General features: G+C 40.3%; 1 protein-coding gene across 1 annotated transcript in view; it reads left to right on the top strand.

Annotated features, from left to right (window-relative positions):
- LOC141496566 (protein SHQ1 homolog) overlaps nucleotides 1–1,379 on the top strand; it is a 100,431-nt gene extending 99,052 nt beyond the window's left edge. Inside the window, 1 exon segment of the mRNA XM_074199050.1 lies at nucleotides 325–1,379. Coding sequence (XP_074055151.1) covers nucleotides 325–826 — 502 coding nt within the window. The 3' untranslated portion in view covers nucleotides 827–1,379.
- Nucleotides 1,380–20,548: the final 19,169 nt, after the last annotated feature.

Below are 20,548 nucleotides of genomic sequence, written 5' to 3' on the forward strand. Positions count from 1 at the left end.
GCTCCCTCTGACTCCGGTTGACTCCCAGCCATGGATGGTTCTCCACATTTATCTGTCTCTCAGCCATGGTGTTTCCATCTGCTGAGGTCACTGCCTGAAGTTTTTCTCAGAAAGATGGTGTTGGGGAGGATGCTGTATGACAGTATAATTTATGTTGACATTTTGCATTTAAAAAGAATTCCATCTTAATAATGAATTAATTCAATGCTTGTAACTTAAGTAATTCAAGAGAGGAGCTGCTTTGAAATATATGCCATGGTTCTCATCCAAGGTGGGAAACACTTTTTGTGGGATTGTCTAATATTTTAATTTTGTTTATTTAAGGTCCAGAAAGTTGGCAAGTCTTGCCGAAACTCTACAGAGAACCTACGTTGCGAAGGGTCATCTGGGGTTAGAAATAGAAGAACTGGAATCAGCTGCTCTTCTTGTGCAGGGGGAAGAATCTGAGGTAGAGGAACCCTGGTCAGCTTCCAGGCAACGGGTCTCAGACTTCAATTCACTCACAGGGGGCTCTGGCAAATCAGATGGGGTTTCATCATCTAAGATGGAAGACACGAATGCAGACAGAGCTAAACTGGCAGATAGTGAGGGTGGGAAAATAAAGGGTTTGCAGGAAAACACTACCCCAAAGACTGAATCCCTTGAATCTTGTACAAAACCTGCTATCTGGCTGCATGAGCTTGGTCAGGAGAAGCCAGTCAGTTCTTCACCATCTGCCAGGGTTTCTGCTCCACTCATCATAGAATTGGAGGAAATGGAAACTGAACCTCAGCGTTCTCAGCAGCAGGAAACGTTACCGGTGGATGAGGGCAAGCAGCCCACCTAAACTCGCAAGCACTGGCAAATGAACCTCGAGCTTAGTGCTGAAAGTAGCATCCCATCTCATAAGTCTTCTGCAGCATCTACTGAATGAAAATCCATCACGTGTCTGTCGTGGTGCATTTCCTCCTCAGTATTTAAGCAGCATTGCTTTAGCAGAATTCATATTTAGTGTCATTTCAAGTTGAAAGTTTTTAAGAATTATGACAGCATAGTGATAACTTTTATAAATGAAAATGAGTGCTCTAGCAGATTGTAAACTCCTTGAGAGCAGAGACAGTTTTGTTTTTGTCCTTGTACATAGTGAAAGCCTGGCACAAAGTAGACTTTTAATAAACATTTTTTTTAGGTTTTTGCTAGGCAATGGGATTCAATGGCTTGCCCAAGGCCACACAGCTAGGTGAGGCCAGATTTGAACTTAGGTACTCCTAATTCCACGGCCAGTTCTCTATCCACTGTGTCACCTAGCTGCCCCCAATAAACATTTGTTGTAATGAATCTAAGATGTGAATTTTTCAGGGACACATTCAACAATAAAACATTGCTTTTGATGAAATTGAGTAATTACAGGTCTCTTTTCAAGAGGACTTGTACTTGAAAAAGATTTTTTATTTTGCAAAATATTTACACAAATCACAACTTTTTTGTTAGTCTGTCTTGTGGGCCACATAAAGTGGTATATTGATAAAACAATTGTTTTTATTAGCAGTTGACCCAAGTTCCCAATAACTGACCCAGTAACTGCATGGAGGTTTGTCAAAGGGTAGAATGGAGTATCAGGAAATAGGGGGCAGTGGAAATAAGATGGGCAAAATCCAGTGGAACACAAGAGGATCAGAAGAGCCTGGCCAGCTTTCTGCACCAGAGAGATGGGGAAATGTAAAGAAGAGAATCCCAATTGTGAGAGAGGACATCATTGACCAAACAGTTATTAGCAGAATTTGTGGCAGAATACACCAAGGTTGTCACAAATGCCTGTAATCAAATAAGCTATCCTAGGGATTCAGATCTTGGATCCCTTGATCTGTTTATTGCTTCTAACTTCTTGTTACCCAAAGAGCCAAACCCTGTGATGAGAAGTTACGTTTTTGTGGCTAAATAGCCTCTGATGGGACTCCTTCCATACATACACATGTTCTAAAACAACTGGCTTTCTTTTTTAAATTCAGAATAAAGCAGACAGACCAGTGTGACAGCATTGTGATAGCTATGGATGTTAATTGTCCTAGAGGATAGAGGACTGCACTGGAAGTCAAGAAGACAGCCTCAGACACTTGCTAGCCTGCAGGACCTCAGATAAGTCACTTAACCACTCAGACTTAGTTTCCTCATCTGTAAAGGGGTAATAATAGCAGTAATCCATCAACATGATTGCTGGGAAGATCAAATGAGATAATTTAGGTAAAGTTCTTTGCAAACTTAAAAGTGACATATATTATTGTTTAAAATATGTTCAGCTAAAGATTATTTCCCAGAAATATTTTAAATCATAAACTTTTTCTTCCTTGAAAACTCTTCTGGTCATAAACAAATGACCACTGGGGTATATTGGTTAGGCATAAAAACATTAAAAAATTATGATTTATGTTGAATCACATTGGTAGTATGTTGCTGTAAAGAACAAGATAGTATATTGAGATCTTGTTGAGAAAGTAGGAAATAATTTTTTTGCCTTCTACATATCCAAAAGGTAACACCAATTTCAATATCCTATCCCAGGGAATGGGGATACTTTTACTGTATCTTTAAGAGAAATGAAGTCTTGAGGCACAGAAATTTTACTCATTCTGGATAATCTAATTTTGATAGAAATTGAGTGAAGTTCAGAGAGAATGAGGACAGTTCTTTATTGAAAACTATTTTTAACTCTTTCATAGAAGTTTTTATGAAGAGAATACCTGAGAATTTTTATTTTTTTTGAATTATAAAGATTTTGTTTATTTTGATTTTTACAATTTTTCCCCAATCTTACTTCCCTCCCCCACCCCCACCCCCACAGAAGGCAGTTTGCCAGTCTTTACATTGTTTCCATGGTATACATTGATCCAAATTGAATGTGATGAGAGAGAAATCATATCCTTAAGGAAGAAGCATAAAGTATAAGAGATAGCAAGATTAGACAATAAGAGTTTTTTTCCCTAAATTAAAGTTAATAGTCCTTGGTCTTTGTTCAAACTCCACAGTTGCTTCTCTGGATACAGATGGTATTCTCCATCGCAGACAGCCCCAAATTGTCCCTGATTGTTGTACTGATGGAACGAGCAAGTCCATCAAGGTTGATCATTGCCCCCATGTTGATGATAGGGTGTGCCGTGTTTTTCTGGTTCTGCTCATCTTGCTCAGTATCAGTTCATGCAGCTCCCTCCAGGCTTCCCTGAATTCCCATCCCTCCTGGTTTCTAATAGAACAATAGTGTTCCATGACATACATATACCACAGTTTGCTAAGCCATTCCCCAACTGAAGGACATTTACTTGATTTCCAAGAGAATTTTAATTTTAATAGGTATTATGTGACAGAAGAATGGTAGCACTTTATTTCCAGATCTTAGAAAATAAAGGGTGATAGTGATCCTTGGAGGTGACTTAGACTGTCTGCGTTCCACATATGGTTCAGCAAATCCCTTTGGACACTGAAGTTTCAGGTGGTCTTTACTAAAAAATTATTCCAATGCCCTCAAAATGAAAGCACTTCAAGAAAATAAAAGCTACCATCAAGAAGGGTAAAAGCAGATGGTAAGAAGCCTCTCTGGGGACTCAGGAATTCCTTGCCAAAGTCCAAAGAACTTTTAATTCACTCCTTGCTTAAAGGGCCAATAGATGGCCCTTCCCTGGTCAATCTACCTGAGAGCAAAGTTAAGCCAAAATGCCACAGGTCTACCCCCCCCCCCCCCACACACACACACACCTTGCTTGAAGAGTCTTGGTTGGTAATGGTATGTTGGGGACTAATTATATGCCATTATTTAACTCAAGTTGACCTACAACACTTTCATCTTTTTCAGTGTTAATTAATATACTATAAATATTTACTTGTATTTATTTTATTGTGTGCTACATTTAATAAATTTTATAGCATAACTTTGATATCTATTTAGGCCTAGGATATTAGGTATTGGATTTGATTCGTGATATGAACAAAAAAATTAGGAGAAAAGTTGATTATCCATTTTGCTAAATAATATTTAATAGTGAGTGGCTCAGCTCTAATTGGTTAATAAGAAAGGTCATTTATGAGGGAATATTATAATAATACTCTTTGAATGCCTTAGAATCCAGGATGAGCATGAACCATTAGACATGAGGATGATCACCTTTTTATAGGCTACGCAGGCAAGGTGTCAACCCTGAAACCTGTTATATTTTGGAGTTTATCCAGAATATCCTTAAGTAGCATTGAACAAAAGTAGTGTGGCATATTTTTATCAGCCCCAGGAAAAGGGGAAAAGTTACTTGATCTACCTCCATAGAAGGTAGATGTGATCACTGTTACTGGATACACCTGGATATGGAGCTTATCCTGGAGAAACACTGGAGCCCTTAGAAGAGAGGGGTTTGGGCTTCCAGGAAAAGATCTGGTGGAGTGGAAGAGCTTTGGATTTAGACCCAGACGACCTGGGTCTCCTGTCTGCTGCCCACCAGCTGTGGGACTTCAGTCAGGTTACATCTCTAAACCTGTCTCCTCTTTAAAATGAGCTGGTTGGACCATATTATGAGGTAGTGAAAACTGGTGTGGACCTCCTCTCCAGGATGCACGTATATGAAGGCTTAGTGGGTCCGAAGACTAAGCAGTGCCCCATTTCCAAAAGAATGGCTTGATGTGACCTGGAGTTAAATCTCCTGGCTCCCCGCCCCTTATTCCTAATTCTTTATGAGGGAACTCAATACTTTGAACTTTTGATTACGCCATGGCATTGCCCCACAAGAGATGGGCCAGACCTCTACTAATGCTCCATCAAGTCTAAGGCCTAAGTGGCTGCGGTCTGAGGATCAGAGTGAGCTTCTTGTTGTATGTCAGAGGCTGGCCTGTCCTTGGAGCTAGGGGCCATGGAAGGGGCACCCCCATGCTGCTTCCCACTGGCATCTTCTTGGTGTGGCTGTGTCATATGTTGGAATTCCCTCCTTTTCTCCCCTGAACCTGAAGTCTCTAAGGGTCTTTCTACCTTTAAATCCATGTTGGTGATGATCTCCTACAGTCACTCACTGGGGGAGGGGCAGCCAAGAACCCTGCCTTTCCAATCCCCAACTGTTTGAATTCCAGAAGTGGTTAGCTAGCTGAAGGAGTGGGTGTCACATCTGCAATACACCTGAAGAATATTTCTATTTGCAAAGATTCCTGAAGATTTTTTGGGGGGTCCTGGAGAGTTGCAAAATTCCGGTGGCCATTTCAAATTCATTTCTTCCCAGGAACTTAATACCAGCAGCTGATTTATGATGCATCATTGATTATTTGCTTCATTTGTTTTTTCATACTTGCTCATTCAAAAATAGCTTCAAAACTTCCTTCCCAAAACTTCTATCCCTATATTCAGCCGTGGCTTGCCTGCCCATGGTTTAGGCCCAGGACTTGGAGTTGTTTTTGACTGAAAAGCTGTTACTCTCTTCATACAAAGAAAAAGTTAATAACTCAAACCATTCTGGACATCCTTAAGGCAAAGAAATTCATAAATCAATGGAAAAGTATGAGCAATTACAGTGACTGAGCTTTTAAAATTGGCCTTAAGTCTCCCCAATGTTTCCCTTGTCCTCTCTTAGTTCAGAAGAAGCTTAAAACATTGTATTGAGCCCTGATTTTATTTACGAGTTAAAAATATAATATTCCAATAATCCCAAAGGCGTGCAAAGAAAGATTCCGTGTTCTTTGCATTTGGATAACTGAGGCTGCATCACTTGAGACAATTGATGGAGAATTTTCTACACCATTCTGTTGCAAATATCTGCATTATTCACAAAGTTCAGCCCTGGTACCATTTCTTAGTAAAGTTTTTCCTGTTTCTCCCAATTCTTAGGGTGCTCTCTCTTCTGACATTTCTTTGAATTTATTTTTCTGGGTGCCTATTATATTACACAATCCAATGTAAAATCCTTAAAGGCAGGGCTCATTTTTTTTTGTCAGTTTATCTAGCACTAATAGGAGTTTAGTAAACATTTATAGATTGAATTAGATCAATCTAAAACTTTTTCAAAACCTGCAACAAACTCCAATTGAGTGTGATGAGAGAGAAATCATATCAATACGGAAGAAACAAAGTATAAGAGATAACAAGATCAGACAATAAGATAACAGGTTTTTTTTTTTCTGAATTAAAAGAAATAGTCTTTGGTCTTTGTTCAAACTCCATGGTTCTTTCTCTGGATACAGATGGTTTTCTCCATTGCAGACAGCCCCATATTGTCCCTGATCATTGCACTGATGGAATAAGCGAGTCCATCGAGGTTGATCATCACCCCCATGTTGCTGTTAGGGTGTACAATGTTTTTCTGGTTCTGCCCATCTCACTCAGCATCAGTTCATCAACATTCATTTTTGTAAGATTTTTGAGTTCCAATTTTTTCTCCTTCCTTCCCTTCCTTCCCTCCTTCCCAAGAAAGGAAACAATCTGAAATAGGTTTTACATGTACCATTGTGTTAGACGTATTTCCACACTAGTCATGTTGTGAAAGAAAAATCAGAACAAAGGGGGGAAACCACAAGTAAGAAAAAACATTTTAAAAAGTGAAATTAGGGGGTGTCTAGATGGCACAGTGAATAGAGCACTGGCCCTGGAGTCAGGAGTACCTGAGTTCAAATCTGGACTCAGACACTTAATAATTACCTAGCTGTGTGGCCTCGGGCAAGCCATTTAACTCCATTTGCCTTGCAAAAAAAGAAAATCATAAAAAAAATGAAATTATTATGCTTCAATCTGCGTTCAGACTCTACAGTTCTTTCTCTGAATGTGGACATTTTCCAAATGATAACTGATCTTACTGGGAGATGGCAGGAAGATGAATCTTCCTGAGTTCAAAATCTAGCTTCAGATTCTCACAAGCTGTGTGACCCTGGGCAAGTCACTTAGCCCTCTTTGCCTCAATTTCCTCATCTGTAAAATGAACTGGAGAAGGAAATGGCAAATGACTCCAATATTTTTGTCGAGAAATTCCCAAACTGGGTTGGGAGGACCTTACAGAGGACAGTAGAAGTCCCATCAACTTTTACCTCAAGTCATTTCCATGATTTGGTTTGTTAGAGCACCTCCATTTCTAAAAACAAAATTGTAACCAATTATTTCTCAAGACTTCCAAATCTCCAAACTAAGTGTATAGTTGTCCTCTTATTCCTTGCACTCAAAAAAAAATCCTTTTTATATAGGTTTCAATCTCTATCAAGCAGGGGAAGTCTTGATTAGACTAGATTTAAGGCAGCTATTGATGAATGGGGCTGAGAAATTGATTCATGCCCTAGGAGTGACTAGGGCATAGCCATCCAGAGCTGAGTCTTCTAGTGTCTCAAGGCTGGAGAAAACAAACAGGGGAACACATGTCAAACAGATAAATTACTTGGCTGTTCTGAGCTCTCTATAGAGGCCATTTGTTTCCTAGATAAGGAAGGCTGCTCTCCAAAGTTGTGAAAAGATAAGCTAGGAGAGAAGGATGAATGTGGAATTCTTAGGTTATTCAGCTACCTGAGCTCTTGAAAAAAGAGCCTTAACCCTAGAAAGGATCTTGCAACATTTATCTGCAGTTGTTTTTCTCAAAATGTGCCATGATCTGTGAATTTCCCATTTAAACCTTATTTAAAAAAATTAACTGAATTTGTATTGAGTTTGTTTAGATTCAGTTCATTTTTTAAAATAATCCTCCCCCTTCCCTTACCAGTCAGTCTTTACTTTAAAAAGAAAGAGAAAAAAAATGCAGTAGATGTAATATTCAACAACAGTAGACACCCCCCCCCCCCCCTTCTCTGCAGTGAAGGGATAGAAATTGTCCTTAATAGTTTAGAGAAGTGTGTTGCTTCCTTCCAAGCTATCCATCTTGTTAATGGAGTCCGGTAGTTGGATCCAGAGGATTTATTGATTTAAAATAGAATATACTCATTTGAGTTGGCCTGAGGAAAAAAAAAGAAAAGTTTTCAAAAACATCTCAGAAGATGAAATCTTACCCCTAAACTCAAGTTAATGAGAAAAGTGAGAGTTGTACTACTGTTTTACAGCCAAACCGCTAACTGGTTCATTTACAAAAGCACATAGAGAGGGGCTTTCTCAGAACCTTTCCACCGTGGCTCCATTTACTGGTGGGTTGGAAAGAATCTGGCCTAATTTATGGAGGAAAGGTTTTAAAGGGTACATAGAATTTCTGAGTTGGATGAGAGGCTATGTAGAGAAGCCCTGCCCTGAATAAGGATACCCTATAAAACATGCCCAATGAGTGATAATCCAGTCTTTGCTTAATATCCTCCAATAACGGGCCCCTACCACCTCTCGAAGCAATCCAATTTACTTTTGGACAGCTCTCGTGTTGTAGGAAAATTTTTCTTAAATCAAAATTTGTCTCATTATTACTCCTGCTAGTTTCTTGTTTTGTCACCCCCCCCCCCCCCAGGGTCCAAATAGCAAGGCTAATTTCTTATATAGTAAGTGAAAATATTGATCCTACTGGATCTGTTCTCTAAGGCTTTAGCCTTGGTTATTTTTACATCTCCTGTTCCTTCAAATAGTCCTTTCCAAGCCCTAGTTTACCTCAATACCCTTTAGATTAACTCATGTCAAAAATCATTTATTAGAAACAGACAATTGTGCTTACTCTAAGCATACAAATGCAAGAAAAAAAATGAAGATAATCTCTGCCCTCATGGAGTTTACATTTTTAAAGGGGAGGGAATGGGATGGAATACCCACATGGTGGCAGAATTTAGAGAACCATGGTTGACTGGCCCAGACCTTTCATCAAAAGGCAGTTTTTGGAAGAAATTCACCAATTGGAGGAGAAGAGTGGGATGATGGAGCAGAGGAAGAAGACAGGTGGCACATCTGGTAACCATCCTAGTTGCCTTCTAGGGTCATCCTTTCATTTTACAGATAAGGAAACTGAGACTCAGAGAAGTCATCCCTTGCCAAAGGTCATACACCTCAACTTTTAAGGCAAAATTGATCCTAGGTCTCCAAGGCAAGTATTCACTTCAACTTAATAATGATCTTTCTAAAATGTGGTGCCCAGAGTCATATGTTACTCCTGATGTGGTCTGGCCAGGTTTGATAAATCTCTCTTTGCTCACCTGTCTCCTTTACATTTGGCCATCTCAGCTTCTATTGGTCTTTTCTAGAAAGTGCCAGATACCATATTTTTGAAGCCACCCAATTGCCCAATGTCTCCCAACTTTTTATCAGATAGAAAACAATCAGATGTTCTTCAGTGAAAATACTGTTTCCCACTTTCCTCTACCAAATAAAACCCACACACTATCGCCTTTGTCCCTGAGTTCCACTGTTTGAAGTTCCCTCTTGGCTTGTTTCCTTGGACCTTTTGTTCTCGCTCCCATTCTCTCATTTCAGACCTTAAAGCCCTCCCATGTGTGATTTTAGATCTGCTTTAATATGGTAAGGCCCTTTACTTTGAGCATATACCTACTGACCCGTCTGACTTTTGTACAAAACCTCCATTAAGAACCCAAAGGATTGGCCTGGGACTCCAGAGTGCAGAGAGAGATTATGACCCTCCTAATTACGGGCTATAGCTCTGGGTATATGCTCTGGTGTGTCATGGGTTTTGTTTTTTTGTTGTTGTTTTTGCTGCCATTTTGAGCTTGTAGTCTGTAAGATTTTTTGAATAAACTGTTGTGTAGCCATATCTTGTTTTTGTGAAATTGTGGTTTGGGTTGTTGTTTTTTTAAGACTTCTTTTAGATTATGAGCTCCTTAGATCAGGAACTGTCTTTTCCCCTTTCTTTTTATGCCCACCCCTTACCCCATAATAAATGTTTATTAATTGTCTGACTTCACCTTTATCTCTAATTTCATCTTTTTTTTTTTTGTTCATTTTTGCAAAGCAATGGGGCTAAGTGACTTGCCCAAGGCCACACAGCTAGGTAATTAATTATTAAATGTCCCATGCTAGATTTGAACCCAGGTCCTCCTGACTCCAGGGTCAGTGCTCTATCCACTGCGCCACCTAGCCACCCTCTAATTTCATCTTAATAGAATCAGCCACTGTTCTAGACAGTCAACTTTTTGGGTCCTGACTGTCATTTGGTGATTTCGGCTTATTGGATTTGGCCAAATGTTCTGAAACCCTTCAGAGGCTTACCTCGTATAAGTACAACCCCATTAGCAAAACCAAAGGTCTTAGCAAGAATCTTCTATTCTGATAGGAGACAACTTTGAGAAACTAAAGGCACTTATCCTTTTAAGACTGACAACACTCTGAGATTATAAGTTTATTTGTATTGGTGTGCTCCAATTTTTAGGGCAGCTCTGCGGATGGAATACTGAACCTGAAGCCTGGATGGCCTGAGTTCAAATTTGACTTCAGATAGCTGTGTGACCCTGGGCAAGTCATTTAACACTGTTTGTCTCAGTCTCTTTATCTGTAAAATGAACTCCAGAAAGAAATGACAAATCACTCTAGTATCTTTGCCCAGAAAACCCCCAAATGGTGAGTTGGACATGACTGCAAATGGTGGGATTTTAGTTGAGACTTAGAGGGAGCCAGGAAATACCTTGATTTCCCTCAAGTGCCTTCAGAAGACTTTTAAAAGGTTTACTGGCAGGACTAGATTGGATAAATTTGGAGGCTCCAGAGCCCTTCTCTTCAACAGAGGACCAGTGGACTTCAGCCAGAATCCCATTGATTTGGTAATTTGGGGAGGAGAGCTTTCCTATCTTATTTGTTCCTGGTTGTTTATGTTTTGTTTTCCCCATTAACTTGTAGATTCCTTTAAGTCAGAGCTCATTTTTCACTTTTCTTCATACCTCCAGTGCTTAGCACGTAGTTGCAGCAAGACCTTAATTAAATGTATATTGACTGACAGATTTGATTGATTGGTGGTGGTCTATAGTATTTTTATTTTATTAAATATTTCCCAATTATGTTTTAATCTATGCTTCAGTTGTACTCCACAGTTGCCAGAGGCAGGTAGACACTTAGTCTAAGGAACAAGAAGGAAGCCTGGTATTTTGATTTATGGGGCATAATAAAAATGAGTATAAATAGCAATAAAACAACAACCACCACCCAACACCTTGTCCCAATTTGGATTATGTCATTCGATCAATCAAAAAGCCTTTATTTGGAATACCTACTTTGTTCCATGTGTTGTACTAGGCCAAAGACTCAAAAGACAAAAGAGAAACTCTCCCTGCCCTCTAGGAGCTTATGTTCTATTGGGGGGGTGGTCCCTGCTTGTCCCCTCTTCTGATGACCTCTTCCCAGGGCTAGACAACATGAATATGCATAGGTATTAACTAATAGTTGAGACATTCTTCTCCTTCAGAGGCTCTCCTCCCCCTGCTTTCTCCAGGATCCCAGTCTCCTCTGTTGGCCTTTTAAACCCATTATAATCTGGCTCCAAAATATCTTTCCAGACTTATTTCAGATCTCTCCCCCACATCCAGTAGCCAACTAAACAGACTTATCTGTGTCTCTGAAGAGGCAGTCCACATGGCTGGAATGGGTCTTCTCTTACCTGTGTGCCTATAGAAATTTCCGGATCTCTTCAAGGCTTGATTCAAGTGCGTTAGGAGAGGCGTTTCCTGATTCCCCCGCTTGGGATCTATGTTCTCCCCCTCACAGATAGTATTTTGTATTTACCTGTGTTTGTGTTGTATCTCCCACTAGAATGTAGCCTCTTGGAAAGTGTGTGTGTGTGTGTGTGTGTGTGTGTGTGTGTATGTAATGTGTGAGTATTTTCAACACTGTCCACACTAACTCACAGAAAGTATTTATAGTAAGCATTTGTCACAATGAATTAAATTGAGTCCCTGGGGAAGAGAGAAAGGGAAAAAAAGTGAATTTCTTTATAAATGGGGAAACTGAGGCCTGGAGAGCCACAAAGTTCCACGGCTACTCGGAAGGGTTTGATTTGACCATCATTAGCTCAGCCTCCAGCTGAGAGCGGGGCCAGCTGAGTAGTCACCTCTGGCCATCGCTGGCCCCGCTCCCAGATGGGGCAATGAGATGGATTAGTCTTGCCTTTGGGCAGAAGACTGAGCTAGTGATGAACATGCCCGTTCAGGCTTAGAGACGTGGGGGTGGTGGTGGTGCCGCTGCACCATGTCAATACACAGATAGAGATTTAGACAGGCAACTTATCAACATTAATGAGAGGTGTTCCGCAGCATAAATCACCCTGGCAGTGGAATATAAAAATAAACCTGTCTCACTTTAGAAGAAGCCGGTACCAACGGCCCTCATTGGAAGGGCAGAAAGCCCCCAGCCCCACTCAGTCTGGTCACCCTCCTTCATCCACACCCAAGTTTGGGATGCAGTTAGTGGAACTAGGCCTCTATTCTCCAAATTTCCATTCTGTTTCATCTTGGTCTGGCCCCTTTAACAGGCTCCACTGTCCTTCGCCTTGCCTAATTACACATATTACAACTGCATCCTTCAGCAGCAGCAGGGGTCCTTACGGCAGAATAAGGAAGATGATCGGTCCATCTGTTCCCCTCTTGTGCTCTGTGTGTGTGTGTGTGTGTGTGTGTGTGTGTGTGTGTGTGTGTGTGTGTGTACATGGGTATATGTTTATTTGAAAAGGAAAGAATGACTATCAAGTGCAGGTGCCATCCGAGAAAAAAAATCCCAAAGCCAGGTGCTGCTGGGGATTGTGCCTGCTCTGTTATACATAAATACAGAGGGTTGTGGGTTGTTGGTGTTTTTTGTGTGCTTTTCTTTTTTTAATTTCATGAGGTCCTTTCAGATGAAAGCTGGGAGGGAAGCAGCCCTGTCATTGACTGTCAGAGGGTGGGTGACTTTCCCAGGAGGGCCATCTGAAAACAATCACCTGGAGCAGAGTGATTTTCTTCTCTTTCTAAACCAGAGCCCACTGAGCACTGATTAAACTCATTGTCACAGCCGGAGTCTGAGCTTTATTTCATAAACACAACCATTACAGGATTGCAAAAACCATACTCTTTGGCAAGCTTCCTCGTGGCCCTGGAGTGAGGATCTGAAATCTTTAGTTTGGAATCTGAGGGGAAAGTCTAGTGGGATTCCAGCACCCTAAAACCATGAAAACTTTCTTTCAAAGTGATCATTGAGTGATTGGCTGAGCTTCTGGAGACTCAAAAGGACCGAGAATTATTGACTTTAATCTGTATTGAGGGTATAGATGGAGTATTGGGTTTAAACTTGGGACAACTGAGTTCACTTCCAACTCAGACACTTCCTAGCTGTTTGACTCTGGGCAAGTCATTTAGCCCTGTTTGCCTCTGTTTCCTCATCTGTAAGATGAACTGAAGAAGGAAAAGGTAAACCGCATCAGTATTTTTTTTTGCCAAGAAAACCCTAAATGGGGTCACCAAGAATCAGACAAATTGACTGGGGTGTTTTTTTAGTATAGAAAATGGGACAGGTGGGTATCGGAGCAAAGGGCATAACTTAGTTTTATTGTTTTGTTGATTAGATAGAAGAAAGTGATGGAGAAAATGTTATTAATGCAAATTAAACTGAAAAGTGTGTTGTAGGCACTGGTTAGTTTGCTTTCTGGACAGCTGGTTATTAAACATTTACCAGCACATCCCAGGCTCCAGGGGTGGGAAAGTAGGAATTTTAGTTAGGGCAGCCCCTCTGCCTTCAGCATAGAGGGGTTGTTTGTTGAGTATCTCTCTGTAAGACTACTCTTAAAATACTATTTATGAAATAAGAGGGGGCAAGGAGACAGGGCAACCCACCTGTAGTGGATGCAGATCACTACCTGAAGCGACTAGGAGTGCCAGGGGAAATGAAGCACAATTTTGGATTCTGAGCACATCTGGGAGTAGCCTGTGGAGGAAATGCTTCAGGAAATGCTCCTATCTGAGAAAACTATTAGGGCTGGCCAGCCGCAGATAGGACCCTAGAGGGTGACATGAATGAATTTTCTCGTTGCCCACTGAGAGACATAGTGACATGGTGGACAGAGAGCCCATAGTCTGCCAAGAATCCCTGAACCAAACGCTATATCCAGGCTGCGTGACTACGGGCAAGTCAATGCAACTCTCTAAGACTATAGCATTTGCCAAGGTCATATCAACCTCCATTGGTAGAGGGAGTTGCCCATCTGGGAGCTCCCCAACACCAAGGACTTCCAAGTTCCAGTCTTTATCCCGGTCCAACTGAGAGTCAATGTGCTAGAAGGGGAACTTCTGGTCTTAACTCCTGCCAAGAATAAACAGACGTCTGAATTCCACATAAGGAGGAAGGGAACCACTGGCAAGTCGGTTGATTTTTCTGTGCCTTTGTGACTTCATCTGTCAAATGGGGCTAGCACTGTACATGGCTACTGTGAGAATCACAAGGGTTAATATATGTAATGCACTTATACACGCCTCAAAGCACTATTTAAATGTCAGTTATTGACCATTTGATGGGCTCTTGCTCTGTATTTGTAGACTCTAGGGCCTTTAAAATTATCTCAATAAATGTCTTATATAGATTTTTATCAATATTAACCATTTGTTCCATGGATTTATCTGATATGCCCCAGAAACCCTTGAGAATGACAAGTTAAAAGGCATGTTTTGAATGTTTCCAAAAAGAAACCATGAAATGAAGCATCTTGTGTGTCTCATGCCTTCCCCTCTTTTTCCTGACCTGTAGGGTCTCCATTTTAAGATTTCAGTTTGTCTTTACTGTAGCGAGATGTTTCCCACTCAGATGTGGAATCATGCCAATACTTAGGTTCAGTGTGAGGGAAAGGATGCTTCTCGAGTCCCCCATCTAGGACATGTCTTACTAACAAGCCAGGCGGGGACCTTGAAGCAAATAGCAAAATGTTAATTAGGCTTGAAATAACATAGGTACAGTCGGCCAATGGGGAAGGGAACAATTCCCCTGCAAACTCTTGTCCTGAATATAGTGAAAAAAAGGTTGCTATGGAAGGCCACCTGTCTGACCTGAGTTTAGCTCTGTCTCCTAGCAACTGGCTGGGCCTACCCTGCTGTTGACTCCCCTCCCTAAAAGAAACCCCTCTGAATGCTAGTCTTGGCTAAACTCCTTGAGAAACCTGTCTTGAATAGGGGCCTCCACTTTCCCTCATTTCATTGTCTTCTATCTCCTTGGCAATCTGGCTTCTACAACATTCAGCCATTGCTCCAAAGTTACCAGTGATCTAATAATGATCTCTTAATTGCACCTCTAATAACCTTTTCTCTGGCCCCATTCCTATTGACTTTTCTTCAGCATTTGATGCTATCCATTGTCCTCTTCTCCTGGATATTCTCTTCTAAGGTCCCTTTTTATCTGACTGACTGCTCCTTTTTGTTCTTTGATGATTCTTCATCCATGTCACGCCTATTAATTTTGGTTGTTTACCCAAGCCCTTTTCCCTTTTTTCTCTTATGTCATTTAGTAACTTCATCCACTCCAATGGATTCATTTATTGTGTCTTTCTCTGTTGACCACTCCCAGGTCTATATATGCAGCCCTAGTTTCTTTCCTGACTCCATCATCACTAATTGCTTTTTTTGGACATTTTCAACAAGATATTCTCTCAATATCTCAAACTCAATCTGTCCAAAACAGAGCTCATTATCTTTTTCTTTCAAATCTCCCCTCTTCCCTATTAGTGTGAGTATACCTACACTCTCCCAATCACCCAGGCTCACAACCTCAGTATCATTGTCAACTCCATTGTCATTTCTTCCTTTGAAACATCTCTTGTAAATGTTCCCCTCTCGGCTTGCACAGCCAATACTCAGGTTCAATCTCTCATTATTTTTCACCTGGACTATTATAATAACCCAATTAGTCTTCTTTGCTTCAATTCATCCCCCACGTATTTGTCAAAGTGAGCTTCCTACTCAGATGTGGAATCATGCCAATACTTAGGTTCTGATCAGTCTGGGGCTCATCCATTTGCCCCTCTCCTTATTCAGTAACCACCAGTAGCTCCATATCTCCAGGATCAAATTCCTCTGTTTGGTAATTAAAGCTCTTCAGACACTGGAGCCTTCCTGCCTTTCTCAGCCTTCTTACATGTGGATCCTCTCTTGTGCTTCCTGAGATCTGGCTGAACTGGCCTATTTGTGCAATGATGACAAACTATTTAACAAGCCAAGACTAAAGTGGACAAAGAGTTGATGTGCATCTTTTTGTTTGCAGCCAGAATGCAACAAAGGCTAGATTGACCCTTTGCCACTTGTGCTAATCTTGACTTGAGAATTAAGACCAAGAAAACATAGGTGCTCCACCAGCCAGCACCTCCCAGTCCATATATGTAATCATTGGTCAGAGTAAATGGAGACATTTTGAACACTTATGGTTAAGTTCACTTGTCTTGGCAGTATATTTTCCAGAGAAGTCCACACAGATGAAGGGATTGATGCCTATATTGCCCGAGTTAGCTCAGTGTTTGGGAAGCTCTGAAAGAAAGTGTGGGAGAGTAAAAGCATTAGACTGCACACCACACTGAAAATCTACTGTGCCATGGTGCAGATTATAGTACTGTAGATCTGGAAAACTTGGACCATCAGCATCATGCCTGAGAAGTGAATTGCTTCCATTTGCATTATCTCAGGAAGATCCTGAAGATCACCTGGCATCGAGATTTTCTCTAGAGCTGAAAAAGTCTCAAACATTGAAGCTCAACCATAGCTCTGGTGGGCTGGCTACTTAGCCTATCAGCCAAGCATACACTTACCCAAAAAGCTATTTTACCAAAAACTCACATAGGCTAAGTGCTCACGTGGTATCAGAAGTGATACAAGGACCGTTCTCAGGTGTCTCTGAAGAACTTCAGTATTCACTGTGAGGGCATGCCCACATCAAAGCAGTCCCTGTGCTCCATGAGCCAAGCAGAATCATAGAAACAGAAAGAAAATGTGAGCTGCACATAACCAGAGCCACTTCCATTCTGTGTTCTAATGGACCACTTGTGCCCCATCAGTGATACTGCCTTCCAAACTCATATTGAACTGATCAGTCATCGCCAAACACACAGTGCCCCAGCTCCAACATTGTGAGGCCTTTGGTCTTCTTTGAAAACAAAGGACACAGGGGCAGCTAGGTGGTGTAGTGGATAAAGCACCGGCCTTGGAGTCAGGAGTACCTGGGTTCAAATCCATCTCAGACGCTTAATAATTGCCTAGCCGTGTGGCCTTGGGCAAGCCACTTAACCCCATTGCCTTGAAAAATCTAAAAAAAAAGGACAAACAACAATGATATTGTATATACTTCCTTACTCACATGTTCTCTCCCTGTTGGAATATAAACTCTCTGAGGACAGGGACTGTTTTTTAAATTTGTATTTGCATTCTCAGAGCTTTGTATAATCTCTATCACAGAGAAAGTACTTAATAGATAATTATTTACTACTACTTTCCTAGGTGCTTGTATGCTGTCTCCCCATTAGAATGTGATCTCCTTAATGACACAACCCTCTATATGTTTGGCATTTAATATATAGTAAGTACTCATTAACTGTTCATTGACTGACTCTATATCTTCTTTTAAAATGTTTTTATTTATGTTTTTCTAACAACATTTAACGGTAATTTTCACCAATCATTTTTACAAGGTTTTGAGTTTTACATTTTTCTCCCCCATGTATAATTATGCTAAACATAGACCCATATTTATCATGTTGTGAAAGAAGAATCAAATTCAAATAAAAGGAAAAAATTAGACAGAAAATAGCAACATAATACATAAGACAACTTTTAAGAATTGAAGATAGTAAGCTTTGGTCTACATTTAAGCTACACAGATCTCTCTCTGGATTTGGATGGTATTTTCCATCACAAATCTTTTAAACTGTCTTTGATTATTATACTACTGAAATGAATAAATCCATCACAGTTGATCATCACCCAGTGTTGCTGATAATGTATGTAATATTCTTCTGGTTCTGTTCATCTCACTCAGCATCCGTTCATGTAAGTCTTTCCAGGACTGATCATATATCTTGTATGTAGCTAGTGACTTACGGGTTGTTAGCACAGTGTCTGACTCATGGGAAGCTCTTAGTAAATCCTTTCTGATCAGTTGATTGACTCCATCTTTGGCAATTCCCTTTAGGTGGCTCTGAAGCTCCCTTGCCATGGTTGCTTTGTTCTACCTTGGCTGCTATCATGGAAACTGAGGCGACATGGAGGTCTTTAGCACTGAAGCTCTGCCCTCTATCTTTGTGTTCTGCCATTGACTATTTCTCTATTGAGTTTTGGCCTTTATTCATTGCACCTGTTATCTGGGCTCCTACTTCTATCTCAAAGCTGTGGTAGTGTTCTTTCAAGATAAGATGGCTAAGGCCCATTGGGCCCTTAGAAGCTATTGAGCTTCTCTCTAATCTGCACTTTTCTAATTCTTTTGCAAATCAGAGCTATGCAATAGCAGATTCAGGCAGTTGGTTGAGATGGTGTATTATTGTCCTCCTCTTTGGTCCCTAGGCCTCATTCACATCTGAGTTTCAGAGAGTCAATTTTGTTTGTTCCTTTTCCTTGACCAGAGGGCTGTTCTTATACACAGAGATTTGATCAGTGATATTCCTATCTCATTGGAACAACTGAACAAGTTCCACTAAGAACTATTAAATATATCAGTCTGTCATCTTTTCCTGTAACAAGGGGAAAATCATCTTTTCCAACTCTGAAGAATTTTGAGTTTCTTAAAACTACTAACCAATGAAAAAAATAGTTACTGAATACTATTGGGACCCAGAATTCGACTAGATTTAAGATATTTGTAAGATGAGCATCTTCATTCTTTAAAAAAATGCATAATCAGTGATGAAATGATTAGAGAGGTCAAGAAAGCATGGAATTAATTGCAAGACCCTATAATATATCACAAAAAAATCCATCTCTGAGGAATTCCAATCCAGTTCAGTGGGTCTTAGAAAAATTATGCGTTTGAATTAGTTGGTGACTTGGGGAAAGCCCTATTATCACTTCTCCATCTTGAATAGAGTAATTGATTGGATGATCTTTAAAATCCCTTCTAGTTAATAATGTGATTCAAATGATACAGCAAAAAGAGTATTGAATGTAGCATCAGAGGACCTGGGCTTGAATCCTGAACATATTACTTCCTTTTTTACTGGGAAAATTATTTATCCTTTGTGTTTATCCTCTGTTCCCCCACCCATAAAGTTAGGCAGTTTAGCTAGATAATCCATAAAGTTTCCTCTATTTTTGAGTTATGGCATAATGCAGTTAAAAATGTCTTAAGTCTTGAGTCTGAAGAATCCTGCTTCATCACTTATTAACTATTTGACTTTCAGCAACTCACTTAACTTTTCTGGTACCTAGATTCCTTCTCTATAAAATGATTGAGTTGAGGGGAGGCTAGGTGGCTCAGTGGATAGAACACCGGCCTTGGAGTCGGGAGTACCTGGGTTCAAATCTGGCCTCAGACACTTAATAATCACCTAGCCATGTGGCCTTGGGCAAGCTACTTAACCCCATTGCCTTGAAAAAAATCTCAAAAAATAAAAAAAATAAAAAAATGATTGGGTTGAACTGGATTATAGCCAAGGTACCTTCCAACTCTATAGTGGGAAGTCTTTGAGTCTTGAGTTGGGTTTTGAAAAATGATCAGAATTAGTTAAGTGGAGAAAATGGAGTCTGGCATTTGAGTCCAAGGTGGGGGCGGGGGGGGGGGGGGAGAAAGGTCATCAGTAGCAAAGAAGGGATGACTGCTTTACTGAGGAGTACAGATTCTTGGATGAGAAGGTAAGTTTGCTTTAACAATATTAATTTGAGCCTTTGAGTTATGTAGTGAGAAAGGTGAAGAAATTTAGAAGCAGATGATGAGGCAAGCTTTAAAGTGATAGGATCATAGATTTACATTGTTAAGACTTTAAAAATCATCTGGTCCAATTCTCTCACTTTAAAAGTGAGGAAACTGTAGCCTATAAAGGTTGAGACTTGATCAAGACTAGTAAGCAAGAGGAATGGCATTTGAACTTTTGGTCTCTGACCCCAAATTCACTGTTCTTTCTACCACACCACATAGTTTCTCTCCTTCCTCTCTTCTAGTTTCCAAGGGAGACAAACTTTGAAGTTCCTTAAATTTTAGGGACCCCTCCACAAGGCAGAGGATAGGGTAAAGACATGGCTAACATTCACCCTTTCTTCAATGTTTTGCTAAAGCTTTCTCTGTCTCCAAGAAGCTGAGGTAGGCCTCCTTGATCGGTGATGTGAAGAAGACTTCCAGCTCCATTCTCTTAAAATATTCATTCTTCCATCCATCCATCCATCCATCCATCCATCCATCCATCCATCCATCCATCCATCCAATCTGTCTGTCTTTCTATCTACCTCTCTCTCTTCATATATATATATATATATATATATATATATATATACATATATATATATAAACAGATGTATATATGAATATAAATTTATATTCTAGATAGATAGATGAATTTATGTTCTGCTCTTCTCCTTAGTAATAAGGATGATAAGGTCAAATGATTCCAAGGTATCCATGTCAAAACAATTTCCTTCTTAAAGTGGTCTGAAAAGAAATGTAAGAAATTCCCACTTAGAGGTGATTTCCCCCTAGTGCTGTTCAGTTCACAGTCTGTTTACTGTGCTAATGGCATTCTCTCAGCAGAGA

Source organism: Macrotis lagotis, chromosome 8 (assembly GCF_037893015.1).
Source record: "Macrotis lagotis isolate mMagLag1 chromosome 8, bilby.v1.9.chrom.fasta, whole genome shotgun sequence".
NCBI classification, from domain to species: domain Eukaryota; kingdom Metazoa; phylum Chordata; class Mammalia; order Peramelemorphia; family Peramelidae; genus Macrotis; species Macrotis lagotis.